Below are 14,979 nucleotides of genomic sequence, written 5' to 3' on the forward strand. Positions count from 1 at the left end.
ATGACGACCGAAGAATTGAAGCCCAGCAACGACGAGATAATCGAGAGATCACAAGTCGAGGATGCCAAGACTGACTCAATGGCCATCAGCTCGCCCAGCCACGGAGATCGCCGGCCGGTCCTCACCAAACAATCGAGCCAAAGGTTCAGTTGCCTGTGCTCGCCGACCACCCACGCCGGATCCTTCCGCTGCAGACTCCACCGGAGCTCTCTCCGCCCCTCCACCGGCTCCGTCGGCTCCGGGTTGTCCGAATTGGCTAGCAGGCTGAAGTCCCGATCGTAGGATCTCGGTCGCCGTATGCATCGTGCTCATGCCAAGAACGACGTTTCAGCGACGATCTGTTATTGTATGTCCGTGTACAGTGGACTGTATCTTGTGGTTTATGTGAACTGATCATGTCTCTCTCCTCCTCTCTGCACAGTCGTGTTCTTTTGCGGTCATCAACAACGTGCCATCAGATTCTGTGTTGCTTACTATTAATGACGAAGAAGAAGATATAATTATGTTCTTATTTTTTAATATGCTTTCAATTACAAAAAATAACTTTTTTGAGTATTATTTATGTAAGTCAATACTTCCAACGTGGGATTCAATTAAAGGAATGGTTTAATCAACGAACCGAACCGATCAATTTCGGTTCGCTTCGGCATCAGTAACGACCGCTCCGAACCGATCAAGCGTCAATGGGCCGCTGGTCCACTCCACGGAGCTTGGCCCATTTAGATGCGCTATTTGATCCTATTCCCATCCCTCGAACCGAATCCTCTCTGCCTCTCTGCGCCACGCGCTCGGGTTATCTCTCTCTCGCTGGGCTCCTCGGGGGCGATCGAAGGTGTCCCCGAGTTCTCTTCCCCTGATTCTTGCTTCTGCCCCTCTTGTCATTCTTTAGTTGGCGTCCCCGAGCTCCGTCGGGGAGTCACGCTTCGTTGGTGGTTTTCTTCTTGCTCGATGGTGAAGATTTGTGTACTTCGTGTCATTCTTTAGTTGGCATCCCCGAGTTCTTCTCCTTGTTCCGTCCCGTGATCGGTCCCCTCGGTCTTATGATGCTTCTTGATTTCGATTGGAACCATATCGATCGAGATTAGGGGATGTTCTCATCGTTGCGTGTCGGTGGAGTAAAAGGTTTTCTCGGGTCGCCGGAGTTTGTTCTTTTGTTAGCTTCGTGGGGGGTTGTTACATCGGAGTCACGCTTGGTTGTTGGTTTTCTTCCTGCTCGATGGTGAAGATTTGTGTGCTTCTTGTGATTCTTTTAGTTGGCATCCCCGAGTTCTTCTCCTTGTTCGCCTCTTCCAGTTCTTGCTTCTGTTCCTCTGTCTCGTCTCATGATCGGACCCCTCTTTCTGATGATGCTACTTGATATCGATTAGAACCATCTGGTTTGTTATCGGTCGAGGGTCGAGGGTCGAGGGTTGGTCTACTCTCATCTTTGCGTGTCGTTCAGGTAAAGGATTTCTTGGTTGGTGCTACGTTGGGGTTGTTTCGTCCGAGTTCCATTTTTATCTTGCTCGATGGAGATGATTCAAATCTTTGTTTTCATTTATTTGTATGTTTCTAGTGATTCTTTTAGTTGGGATCCTTAGTTTTTGTATAAAGATAAAGGTTTTTATGGTGTAATACTTTATGCCCTATTTTTTGTGCTGCTGCCTCTCCTTTGTTTGTTTTTTCCATATTTTTCTTGCAAGAAGTTTAGAGAAATTCTACACACAATTGGGCATTACTACCCAGAATGCAGCAGTAAGGGTGTTTTTTTGCACATTTAATTTAGTGGAAGATCAATTCTTGGTGCTCATTAATTTGAAGTTCTAGTTGACCTGTGATTATATCTTCTTCTCACAAAGAAAGAGAGAGAGAGAATAGTATGTCTGGTGATTTGTTTAGAGGATCTTCAGCATCAGGTTGTTTGGTGATTTGTTTAGAGAAACTTTCAGCACTAGAACTCTGCCTGAAATCTAAGGATTTCTGTTTTTTCTCTCAGATTCTGTGTTTCCATGGTGTATTTGCTTTTATTGTTTGCTGATTGTTATCCATGTGTACTACTAACTTGCAGATTTGAATCATAAGAAGGATGTCTCTAACAAGTGCGACTGTGCCTGCTCTCGCCACCTCAACGAAGAGCCTTCAAGGTACATCTTCACTTAATATAAATATATCATGATTCTTGTGCTGAAAGTTTTTAGTTGATTTGCAACCTAAATCAGTGGTGCTGAAGACACAAATTAATGGTGCTAGATACTTATGTGACCCATGATGATCACTGAGATCTAAAACGTTACGTGAATTTCTGAAGATGAGATGGTGCATAGAGAATCTGTTGGTGCAAGTAAAAGAAGTATGAAGCAGATAGTGCAAGAACAAGATACTCTAAATCTGTGCTGAGGACTTTGAAATATATAGAATGCTAATCTGGCAAGCCAATTAGAAACAGGCTTGTTGTACTGGGCAGATGCTACCACTGCACTTGTCATTGCCATTACTGCTCTACCTAACCTTGCATCTGATCCAGCTCCTGCCAAGAGAGGAAAGAGGAAGAGGGAATATAAGGGATTGCATCCATACAACCAGGTTAAAAATTGTACAAGTTGGGAGAAAATAGGTTTACATGGAGTAAATAACTTATACTATTGGGCTTTTTATACGTTAGGAAGTTATTGCACCAAATTGCTTTCTAATGTTTCTCCACTGTATGCAGTTTACACATTCCTATAAAATGTGTGCATAATGTGGTGCGTAGGACATTACAGCATTCTAATTGACTCTGTGATTCCAAAGGGACACATCTGGACAAGATCACTTCAGCAGAGTTAGTGCAATGAACTAGGATAATGATGTCATCAGGCTTTATAATTTATTGAGGACTCATCCTTACGTAAAAGGAATGGAGATCTTTTATGTGTATCATTATCTTTGCTCTTGTTTTCTGTTTTTTCATTTGCCTTGTGCATAAGATTTTCTCAGCTGCTATGAGCAAACTATCTTATCATATGATGCAGGGACACCAGGTCGAAGGGTCCAGCTTCCATACTCTGATCTCTCATTGCCCTGCACTAAATATCAGCCATTTCAACATGCGCAAACTAAATTGGGAGCTCGGCGACTACGTTCTGGCGCACTGATATGTGCTGCAGCCTTGGTGTGTTACTTATAACCGTCATGAAATTATTACTCTGGAGGATTCCAAAGATTCATTTCCAAGAGTTTTCATCTGAAAATTATAAAAATAAAAAATAATAATAAAGTTGACTAAAATGAATCTGTTCTCGGACTATTTTGTGATCTTGGATGAATTTTACTTGTGTTGAAAGTGGGTAGGCTTGCTGATATTATCAGTGAGCCACATGAAAGCTAGCCTTGATGATATTGCTGTATTGGCATCATATTTGTTCTTCTCATTCTTATAATTCATTTCTGTTTGTAATTCTTGGTTGTTTTCTGATTGGTTTCACCGCCTATTGCATTGTATCTTACTTGGCTTATCTATTGCATTCTCCTGCAGAGCGCAAGATGTGCAGCGGAGCAAACCCAGACAGTCACACGCCAATCATCTACGATAACAATTGCTCCCATCCAAGGTGAGGAACATATATGTGGATGATACTGATTGCTCTTCCCGAGGCTAAAATTGTTGAACGATGACCGGATGAAATAACTCCTCCCTCTTTTATACTTCCAAATTCCAATATTTAACAAGAAGTAATTGTCATCTTATTTTCAGGGAAGGAGAAATCACCAGAGCTTGACGATGGAGGGACAGGATTTCCACCTCGGGATGATGATGGTGGTGGCGGTGGAGGTGGTGGAGGAGGGGGGCACTGGTCGGGTGGTTTCTTCTTCTTTGGCTTGCTTGCCTTTTTAGGTCTTATGAAGGATCAAGAAAGCGAGGGTCCCTATCAGAATAACAAACGAAGATATTGATTCTCTCCCAGTTTGGTCTATTGATATCCAACACGTTGAGGATGAAGATTGTCACGGTGAAAGATTCATCATCACTCGAGCTGTTAATGTCGAGCACGATCATTAAACCAGCTCTATATGAATGAACATGAATAGAAGTTCTAATCCAATTTGAGCTTAATCTGTTATGAACTAACTGATGCTGAATTGATGTGGTTTTTTATTCTGCTGGCACACGATGGAGTGTTGGGATTGTATCGTCATTAATCAGGTGCATCATTCTTCCCAAATTTTATTTAATGTTCTACTTTAAATTTGTGCAGTTCTTCTGTGGCCTCGAGTGAGTTTGGTGCTGAGGTTAACAAATAAAACATGTTCACGACATCTGCCTCAAATATGTAAATCTGACTGAGTGCCCAAAAGATTAGTTACTTTGACATGTACTCTTTACGAAAGAACCACTTGGAAGCCATCAAACTGAGATCCTAACAGCAGCAAATATATACAAGCAGCAGCAAATAACTCTCCTCAAATATGTAATGCCTCTCAGCTTGCTAGTGAGTCCTGAAACAACAGGGAAATTGCACGGCACAGACTTAAGATCACCAAACGTTTGCCTTGATGGCTACGTAGCGTAGCCATTAGTCTAGCTGAGAGTGATGGAGATAGTGTTGTCTGTGCCTCGCATATCTTGTACTTGAGTTCAGAAGGCTCCGATGGATAGGTTGCACTGTCTCCGAAGAAGAGAGAAAGTTGTTAGCAAGCAAATAAAGTGGGGTTCATGTCGAAGCACTCTGAGCTTACCACTTAAGTTCAGACATATCCATGCTCAATGTCACTTTCTGGCCGTTTTTGAAATTCATAAAACAGAGCTGCAACTCAAGTTGGCCTGCTGAAAGATACGCAAAGGGATTGATTTCAAAATCAGGAATATGCGCCTGAAGTTCTAACTAAAATGGCATCTGAAAATAGCATTTCAAAGAAAAACAATGGCCTGCTTGATGATTTGTTATCAAGTAGTTCAAAATGATTGAAAACTCCACAATGAGAACCTAATTATATGCCTGATGTTTGTACTTAATTCAATCAAATAAACAAATAAAGAGAGTGCAAACCCCTAACGAATCAAAGTGTAGGAAACAATATATTACAGAAATTCACAAGTAATGGATGAATGAATCAAAAGGGATAAAACAAGCAGGGATGTCTTACGGGGTGTATGGCTGAAGGTTGAGAATGTTAGATTCAGATTTTCCATCCTTGCAACTTGTACTTCCTCAAGCACATCAAGTAGGATCCCCATAAGCAAACTGGTTTCCTGCATGATCAGCAAGCAAAATATGAGAATGTGTTTGCTAAAGAACCTTAACCAAGCAAAGTAATGTGTCAGCAGCGCACTATTGCAACGCTCTCCATCCAAAAGAACAGTTTGAACATGAAAGGAAACATTATAAAAACTAAAAACAAAGAAAGGGCAAAAGATCAAGATAGAGTTGATTCTTGCCGCCTACTCTGGCTAGATGGAATGCACCTCACAAAAAAATTGTGTAACTTCAGCACCTTCAATTTTACACACAAAACCATGCAGGGTAATCACTAATAATTCCCCAAAATACATCCCAAACTACCTTGTAAAAAAAATATACTATTTAGCAAACACCTCGTTTTTGGTCTACAACAGTATGCCGATGCACATCGATCCAAAAGTGTTAAGATTCCGACCAAAATTAGGGGCAAAATGTAAAGAAACCAAACCCTCAAAGCTGGAAATAAATGTCAATTTTTTTTTACAACAAAACTATCCAAACAGGAACCTGGATCATAGTTTCCCCAAGAATTAACAGCATGAAAAGGGTTTTTGTGTAGAACTCGTTTGATAACAAGTACTTATGTAAGCTGACTTTCTTCTATTTCTGCTAAATCAGGTATAGCAAATAAAATGCTTAGGAGACACCACAAAGATGAAAATATGCAAGCATGCAAGACATGAATCCAATAGATAAAGACACAAATCCATTGTGTAACTATACTTCATCATGTATAGCAGTTAAAGTTTCACCTTTTCTTAATATTATAATATTCTTACTGAAGCTATTTAGTGCACAACTTACTGAATTTCAAAAGCAAAAGCAGAAGAAAATTCCACAAGGGACAAAAGCACACCCTTTAAAGCATGCTGATCTAAGATGAGACTTTAATCACCATTTAGTTAAAAATTTCTATGAGAAGTAATACGTTATAATAACTCAATTAGTAAAACCAACTTACCAGTGTCTTTTGTTGAAAGCATTTAGAACTGATGACTCTGCTATCACCCTTGTCACCAAAAACAAACTCAAAAACCACATGTGCATTCATGTTGTGAAAAGCCTGCAGAATATCAACATGACGCTAGGAGGTTAGTTTCATAATATCATTGCAACTATACAATAAAATATAAATCAAAGATCAACAACAAAAGAAAAAGTTTGCACCACAAAGAAGATATTCATTACCTTCCCAATGTTTTCTGCATGCAATGAGTTATTGACAAGTATACTTGAGACTTGACAGGAATCAATAGTAAACCTGTTACATCAAACTTAGGTTACAAGAAAATATGGTAGTAAGTTCTTTACATAAGAAAGAATTAATAAGTGGAACTTATATACCTTTGAAAGAGGAAATTGCAATAATTAAGCACAATATCATGTTTATTATCCCTTTTCACTGTGTTGCTTAATTCCCAAAGCTACAACCATAAAAAGGACGCCTTTGTCATTACATAATCGGTTATAGCTTATATAATTCAAATCAGACGACTAATCAAGTCATACTCGTGACTGTTGATGAATGATATTAATACGGTTCCGCATTTCTAAACGTTCATTGGCAACTTTAGTAATTCCATCGGTGTTCATATTTCCTTTTATCTTGCAACAAACTCCAAGCGACTTCACCAAGTGATCCTCCTTCTGTTCCAGCATTTTTAGCTCCTGTCTCATTGATGCCATCCTTTCATCTGCTTCCTGAAAAAGCAGAATCCAACAGCAACTTAACAATCTTGTATGTGAAATAAATATAAATCTATAAGCAAAGAAAACCTTCTGCCTAATTATCCTTCAATAAGGTATCTTCAATAAGGTTTGATGGCATCAATTAAACGATACAGGTAACTCATTATATACAGACCATAAATGAAGAAATAAGCTGCCAATGTTAAAACAGATCATTCAACAATCCTTGTCAATCTACAAGAATATAATATTTTTCAAGAAAAGAGCATTATTAAAAGTTTGAGAACATCTTTTGAGCATGTCGATGTACTTATATATAAGTAATCTTTCAATATATAAGGTTATGCAGCAAAGATGACAATAAGGATTTTGTTTTAAAGTATAAAGGTAATTGGATAATAGTTAAACAATATAAAGGAATTGAGTTTTCTTTAAAAGAAAAACTTCCCAAAGCTCACCGAGAGATCCGAAACATACACTCTGCATGCAAACTAAGACAGAATGACAACCAACTTGACAGCCCTTTACAAGGGAGCTCCAAACTCGCAGAATGTCGAAGGAGACAGATATGATATTTGAGTAAAATTAAAATATTACAACCACAAACTGGTATCAATATAGCACATATGTAGTCTCGAAGAAAACAGTATCTAGTGCATGTGCATTACTAGATCGGGTTGGATTAATTAGGAACAGATTCAGATCAGGGACAGATTAGTTCTCAACAAACCCATATATGGCTTAGTTTGGATTTTCCAAACCCTTACCCAATTCAACACATTGATCAGGATGGGTTAAGCAGATGTTGGCTGCATCCAACCCGAGTTACAGCCTATACCCAGCTTAAATGGGAATGGAGTGAACTTTTGAAAATGGGGAGCTCAGATACAGCAAGTCCCAGCAGCAAATTCAAAACAAGCAATGATAACATATATATAACCATGCTAACCAAAGGAAAAGCATGTGATAGAGTTTGTGGCATAACAAAAATTCAACTCTCCAATTGTAAATATTGAGGCATAATAAACATAAGCAATAAATTGATGGAAACACCATATTCATGCAGTATTTTGATTTCAAAGAAGAGTAGTTATGGAGAATTGGACATGTCCAAAAGCTTATGGGTGATTCACAAAAATTAAAAATGAAAAACTTAATGCAACAGTGTGGTCACTTTTAAGGTACAAGGGCAAACATTCTCCTAGATGACTAGATGGCCACCACAATTGCAGCAGCTTCCAACAAACTTGTCTAAATACTTAGACAACAACCTATACATGTGAATAGACAAGATGAGTCAAGATTAGTGATTCGAGGAGAAAACATAGAGAAAAATTCTCAAAGGACTATATTAAAAACAATAAAAAAATATTTGAATGCTATTGAATTAATTAGAAAATTTGCTTTATAAAATGCTCAATGACAACAAAAAATCTATGTGATCAACCCCAAATAGTCAGGATATCATGACAACAACCTATACATGCGAATAGACAAGATGAGTCAAGATTAGTGATTCAAGAACAAAACATAGAGAAAAATTCTAAAAGTACTATATTAAAAACAATAAAAAAATATTTGAATGCTATTGATTTAATTAGAAAAATTGCTTTATATAATGCTCAATGACAACAAAATATCTATGTGATCAACCCCAAATAGTCGGGATATCATGGCTTGTAAGTGTTGTTATTGCTGTTATAGTTGTTCTTGTTCTTGGTTCTGTTTTGCAGCTGTCAACACTGATACAATCATACAAGTGCTCAGGTCGCTGAAACGTGGAAGGAGATGGCATCAAAGCAAGTTAGATTTATGCTTTGCATAAGTCAAAACATAATTGAGATCTCATTACCTTCTTCAGTATCATGCCATCACCATATCAGAGGCTCCATCAAAGAGAATGAAAAGCATGTTAAAGAGAATAGAGATTTGATATGCACATAATTTTCGTAGTATGTAATTAGAAATTTAATAATAGCACATTTCAATATATCGTTACTTCTTACAAGGTTTTTAAGAACATCTTGCACTTGTAAATTTAATGGAAAGTTATATGCAAGACTTTAAGTTGATCGCTCCCTTTAAGGCCTGAATCCGTGCCCCAAAAAAGATCCACAGAAAATAATGGATAACCTCAGATGAATACATATAAAAAGCAATGAAAAGTTCTCTACCAGAAATAAGCAAAATGTAAAGCATCCTTACAGTGCATAGCCAAATTAATCTTAACAGTGAAAAGCAAATGTCTAGTGTTTAACATATTAGGAATATACTGCAGCTTAGAGAGCACAAAAACACCTTATTTCGGCAACTAGTAATAGATGAAACAGAGTGAACTTGATTCTCCTTATTCTGTACACCTCTTGTATTCTGAAGACAGAGCTGTGAAAACATTGATTTAAGACTATTACATTCCTTAAGTCCCGACTGAATTGAGTGAGCTTTACCCTGCAACAAAATGCTAATTTAGGAGCTACATCAACTTAACTGCAGTAATAGGCCGAATTAATAAACAAGGTCTCACACGTAGTTGATCCAACTTGGCACGCTTTATCTGCATTTTGGCTTGTTCATATAAAAACTGATCTTGCAAAAACCATGCTTCAGTAACTCTGCAAAGTCAAATTAATTAATTAGCCTATAAATTGACATATAACATGGGAATGCAAGACAAATACCCTCTTCAAATAACTAAAAGATTACCTCTGTCGGTGCAAGTCATCCAAGTGATCATTGTTCCTCTGCAATAACAACAGATTAGTTCTTTCATTGGTACAAAAGAACTAGCTTTATAAATGTTATTTGTGGATGTATTGGAACAAAAATGTCAAAAATTGCAAAAGCCTGTTTTTTGCAGATAAATTTAAAAATAATCAATATATGAGCTTATTATTCACAAGCATACCAAAGAAGAAGAAATCTTCAGATATTTTCTAGCCACTTGCAGCTCACCCAACATATCCTCCAAGATGTCCAGCTTCATAGCAAGATAAAAGAAATGCATAAATTGTAATCATCTTCGTGGGTGTTCTTGGTAACAAAAAGACACAAAAATCAATTAGAATGCTATACACTATCCAAGAAATAATGACCAGAAAGAAACAGCCAACAAACACAGTATACAACACAAATTTTATGTACAGATCTTGCTCTCTCATACTTTCCGTTCACCAGAAAGCTCCATCACAATGAACTTCAAATCCTTCCAAACAATCCACATATGTTTACTACTATACACCCTCAAATCCCTCAGACCCAAAACTAAAATATATGACGTCAGGGTAAAAAGTTTGAGACAAACCCTAAACTAGCATTAAGTAAATCCAAATCTCTGGCCTAAATTTCATAAACAAGTCCTTCAGAAACCATGTGCTCTTGTATAAGTTGTATGCATTATTTCATGAAAAATTTTGAGGGGAAAAACATAAATTTCCATAAGCAAAATAATGATTGGCAATTTGCTTAATCTACTGATATTGCATACTTGATGCAACTGCAAAAGAATGGAAAGAGTTTACCTCTTGCAAAGCAAGTTTATGAATAATTGGAGAAAATACTAATTTTTTGGCATCAGACACTTTAGAGAATATCTGCAAGATGAATATAAGAAATAATAAAAATTGATAGTTCTGGTTTTCATTATAAAAAGTCCTAAAAGAATGTTGTAAAAAGCAAGAGAACATGAAGGAAGTTTCAAGAAAAGAAATATATACATACATCGGACCAGTGCACTGCTGTTCGCTGGCCACCAGTTTCAAGGGATTGATCGATAATTTCTGAAGGATGAGCTAAATGTATCATAGGTTTAGTTGCCACTGGTTCACTTGAAAAGATAGGACTCTTTTCTGTCCTGCTAATTTTACTGATGTGGCTTTCATCCATGACAAGAGACTGTTCAATTCTCCTTTTCTTTCCAACTAAATCACCATCAGCTGGCAATGAATCTTGAACAAAAGAGTGATCCAGATGATCCACCTCAGAGGAAGTATTTAGAGGCTGACAGCTTTCCTTGAACTTGATTTTCTCTCTTTGTGAAACATCATGGGCATCAGGGTCAGAGGCCTTTTTGGCAAGGTCATTAGAAATTAATGAACTTTGCAGCATGTTAGTTTCTGACCCAGACAAATGGAAGGAAAGGTCACTTAGAGTCACAGCATCATCTGACTTTCTTGGTGTTGACTCTCTAGCATCATCTAGGCCTGCAAACCCTAAATGTTTTGCATCAACATTGTGTGCCTTAGCTCTGGTCTTTTGAACAGAATTTAGAAGACTGTCTTCCATGTTAATAACAGGGTCACTGCTGCATTTTACTACTGAAATATCAGCCTCCTTTTTAAACATGCCTTCATGGTCCAGGGGCACATGACCCTTCCGTGACACTCCTAATTGGAAATTATCAAGATCTGGTGCTTCAAGAGTTCTGAATTTTGAAATGTGATTCTTAATAGCTGAAATTCTCTCACCATGTCTTGTGAGTTCTGACTCCAAGGAGGAAGGAGGTTGTTCTTTTACTGGACTAAGAAAAAGTTGTTGCCGCTTAGCACGTAAAGAGGAGACAGATCCTTGCAATAAAGCCTGAAAGGGCTGAAGAGAACTTTTGGGAGTACGCATTCCACCTTCAGCTTCTAGACTATGTTCTCGACTACTTGCAATAGCTGATGCTGGAATTCTTGCAGTAGACTGAGAGGAAACAGTTGAAGGGTAGTTATTTCCGCTTTGTTGATTTTTGTGCAGTGCCCGGTGCACATGATCAGATTGCATGGTAGATTTGCTTCTAGATCCTTTATGCAGAGGTACGAGCAAGTTAATATTCTGAGAGGTAACATCGATGCCAGACTGTGTTACTTCATTAGCATCTTTATGACTGTCCTTTCCAAAAGTGGTAACCCTTCCCTACAAGTGAGGTAATCTAGTCTTTAATCAGGAATGCAGCTATAAAAAGTCAACAAAAATAGCCCATGTGGTGAATTTTGGATGAATAGAATGATCTTGGAATGGTTATTTATTGATGAAGAGTCTAGTGAAATTGTTACAATTTACAAATACAGATTATGAGAGAAAATATAAAAAGGAGCATGATATCAAGATGAGATGTAGATCAGTATAATTTCCAAACTATAGCAATCATAAAGCAATTAAGCAATAATGCTAGTAGTAAACAAAGAATGGAACCAAGAAAACCAAAAAGGTCTGCTGATATATTTAGACATCAAGGTAGTCATCGGTTCAAGGTTAAGGATGACTAAATTTATGCTCCCAATATATTTAGACATCAAGGTACTACTTGGCTCAGAGGTAAAAATGATTAAATAAATGCCTAGAGGTTTAGCCCACCAAATGACAATCAAGTTATTCGGAGTTCAAGTAATCCTGTCAAAGGAATTCAACCTGAAACCTAGCATATAAGAACCCGTCTAAAGGAGGATTAAAGTTCCCATGTCACGGTCCTGCCCAATGGGATAACTAATCCATTAACTTAATGAGTTTGAGGCACTAACCTAAAATACTTAAAAGTTAATGATAGTAGATTCACTTTAACATTATAATATAAGGTAATAATTTTCTCACTTCCAACATGGGAATAAGCTGGAGTGTTACATACCCTCTATCATCTTCATTGCCAACCCAAGTCATTCAGTTAGTTAATTCGGTCAAGGACCCAAAAAATGAGAATTAAAATTAGTAAATTGGGTTAAAAGTTTTAACTTGGTAATATTAACCTTGAACTAAATGCAACCCATTTCCTACCTAGCAATCAAATAAAATAGAGGAAAATCTGTTATTTTCTTTTAGTTTCTTTTTATGCTTTAATAATAAAACTACATATCAAAACAAAACCTAGATAAATAATAATGTTATAAGATAAAAATATATATACAACTACTTCAAAATCACTTATCACTTGACACTCTTTAGCAAGATACAGACTCAGGGATTGATTAGGTTCTAACTGTAATATGATGCATTGAAGGAAGATGTACACACAGCCACAGGTCACCTCGGCCGTTTTGCTGATGGAATGATCCAAATGAATATTTTCTTCAGGAGCATTGCTATTAACAATCTGTTCGGTGGTAGTGTCCTTAGCAGATCCTTCCAAGAGATGTGAGTCGAGAGGACAATCGCCGGTTGCATTGAGTCCAGCTGCTTTACGTATACGTGTTTCATTCTCCCCAGATTCTTTTGCTCCTGATACCTCACTTAAATGAGAATCAGATGCTATGACCTTATTGGCACTTTTTGGAGATCTGGTCTGTATGCTTCTGTTCACTTGATCTAGCAGATTTACCAAAGTGGATGATAATTTCCCATAGTCATATTTGCTTGATTTTTCTTCAATCAGACTCATATTACTTGATCCACCCACACTTCCACTTAGATTTCCAGCAAAAAGCTTGCTGCCAAGAAATGGATTCTTAGATCCTGTTGGGACAATGATGCTTGCAGCATCAGCAGTTGTTGCATCTCCGGTTGGTGTCCTCATGCTTCTCATTGAGTCAGCAGTGCAGTCATCCGCCAGGGCAATATTACGAAAGTGCAACGAAAATGCTGTTGAATCCAGTGTAACATCATGATTGGTATCATCTGACATTCCTGCCTCAGATAGCCTCCCTGATCCAATAAAACTTGTCGACACGGGCCCAAAGAAATTATCATCTGACGATGGTGAATAGATAAAATATTAGCAATTGAGGAAACAAATTGCCAATCATGATGAATAAAATAAAGCAGGAAAAAGTAAGTACAACTATGTGAATTTGTTCACGTGATAACAATGGATATCAAAAGTACCAGAAGGAGATGGTATTTCCAACCAGACATTAACAGAGCATACCAAGAAATTGAAAAGGGGTTGTTACTCCAGAATTTGCTATTCTGAAAATATTAGAAATAAACATTCTTCTAATTTTAGTTAAGGAGAATGAACCACCGAGATCTACCAACAAGTATCCAAATAGGCCTTCTGACGTTATCATCACCAACCAACTTCTTCATTAAAAAGAATCTCTAAATGCCAAGAAAAGCAAAAGAAATTGAACATGTATCAGAACTGAGACTAAAGAACAATTGATTATGCATCATAAACGAAACTAATGCTAAATATTAATCATGGCAGGGAAAGGAAAGATAGAATTCAAGAACTCATCAGATCAAGAAGGCTAACCCAACATATCTAACACTTCTTTGGTTCACCAACGAGAACACTACCATCATAAGAGGTCACGGAACCGACGGCGCTTCCAGGCGAAGAAGAATCCATATCCCTCACGAACCGCTCCTGTTCGCCGTCGTCCTCATCGTCCTCTTCGTTCTCGTCATCGTCTTCATCCTCCCGCCCACGGAGCGACCCCTTGGAACCGTCGCTTTCAGGGACACCCTCGTGGAACCCTACCGCCTCCACGTCCGCGCCTCCATCGGCGGAGACCTGCCTCGAGTCCGGCGGAGTCTCGTAGTCGTCGTCGCGGTCGAAGACATGGATAGCGGTGATGTCGGCAAAGCTCACCCGGCGGGACTTCTTCCTCGCGATCGTTTCCTCGTCGCCGGCGCTCGGGAGCTCCCTCCCCTCGCCGGGATCCATGGAGACCCAGGCGCAAGGATCCAAAGATTAGGGATGGATACAGGGTTCGGCGTCCGGTCGAAAGCGGTGGGGCCGTGATTTCTTTGGGAGGGAAATCTAGGGTTCTTAATGTTCCACCAAACTAATTCAAACGACGTGGGTGGCTTTGATGCAAAGAGGGCGCGCAGGACTTGCGTTTTATATGGAAAGTTTCACTTTACCCCCTAACCTTATCTTAAATGATACTCACTGCTCCATATATGAGAGAAGTCCGAATAGATTTATAAAGAAGTCAATTATTTTGAAACCATACATATGCCCTTGTGATTACTCTCACTGGACATTTAACTTCAAATTGATAGATAGATAGAAAGATAGATATGATAAGAATTTTAAAAAAGGTTAAATCTGAATCAGTACTTTTAACCTCAAATTGAGTTTTGTAAATAAATGTTAACTGGAAGAGGATCTTAATATCTGAAGAGGCATATATCCTGCAATAGAATTCATAATAATAAATACAACATGCAAACA

General features: G+C 38.2%; 2 protein-coding genes across 5 annotated transcripts; one reads left to right on the forward strand and one right to left on the reverse strand.

Moving 5' to 3' along the window:
* Window positions 1-731: 731 nt before the first annotated feature.
* Window positions 732-4,087, forward strand: LOC135598675 (protein YELLOW LEAF 1, choloroplastic-like). 2 transcript variants are annotated; one of them, XM_065092855.1, is made up of 5 exons: window positions 732-832; window positions 2,048-2,123; window positions 2,991-3,130; window positions 3,494-3,569; window positions 3,713-4,087. In XM_065092855.1, the coding sequence occupies exons 2-5, from the start codon at window positions 2,066-2,068 to the stop codon at window positions 3,910-3,912; spliced, it is 474 nt and encodes a 157-aa protein (XP_064948927.1). In that variant the 5' UTR covers window positions 732-832; window positions 2,048-2,065; the 3' UTR covers window positions 3,913-4,087. The 2 variants fall into 2 exon arrangements, with proteins under 2 accessions (XP_064948927.1, XP_064948928.1); XM_065092856.1 differs by lacking the exon at window positions 732-832 and adding an exon at window positions 941-1,441.
* A 190-nt stretch (window positions 4,088-4,277) lies between these two features.
* Window positions 4,278-14,612, reverse strand: LOC103995433 (uncharacterized). 3 transcript variants are annotated; one of them, XM_065092853.1, is made up of 15 exons: window positions 14,097-14,612; window positions 12,886-13,544; window positions 10,605-11,780; window positions 10,406-10,477; window positions 9,793-9,864; window positions 9,591-9,628; window positions 9,412-9,499; window positions 9,186-9,335; window positions 6,708-6,899; window positions 6,543-6,622; window positions 6,387-6,459; window positions 6,160-6,261; window positions 5,104-5,209; window positions 4,696-4,780; window positions 4,278-4,621 (listed from the first exon to the last, which is right to left on the reverse strand). In XM_065092853.1, exons 1-15 carry the CDS (start codon window positions 14,464-14,466, stop codon window positions 4,438-4,440), a joined length of 3,447 nt encoding a protein of 1,148 aa, XP_064948925.1. In that variant the 5' UTR covers window positions 14,467-14,612; the 3' UTR covers window positions 4,278-4,437. The 3 variants fall into 3 exon arrangements, with proteins under 3 accessions (XP_064948925.1, XP_064948924.1, XP_064948926.1); XM_065092852.1 differs by having other exon boundaries at window positions 4,696-4,783; window positions 14,097-14,611; XM_065092854.1 differs by having other exon boundaries at window positions 4,696-4,783; window positions 14,053-14,191.
* Between the last annotated feature and the right edge of the window lie 367 nt (window positions 14,613-14,979).

Source organism: Musa acuminata, chromosome BXJ2-1 (genome assembly GCF_036884655.1).
Source record: "Musa acuminata AAA Group cultivar baxijiao chromosome BXJ2-1, Cavendish_Baxijiao_AAA, whole genome shotgun sequence".
Taxonomy (NCBI): Eukaryota; Viridiplantae; Streptophyta; class Magnoliopsida; order Zingiberales; family Musaceae; genus Musa; species Musa acuminata.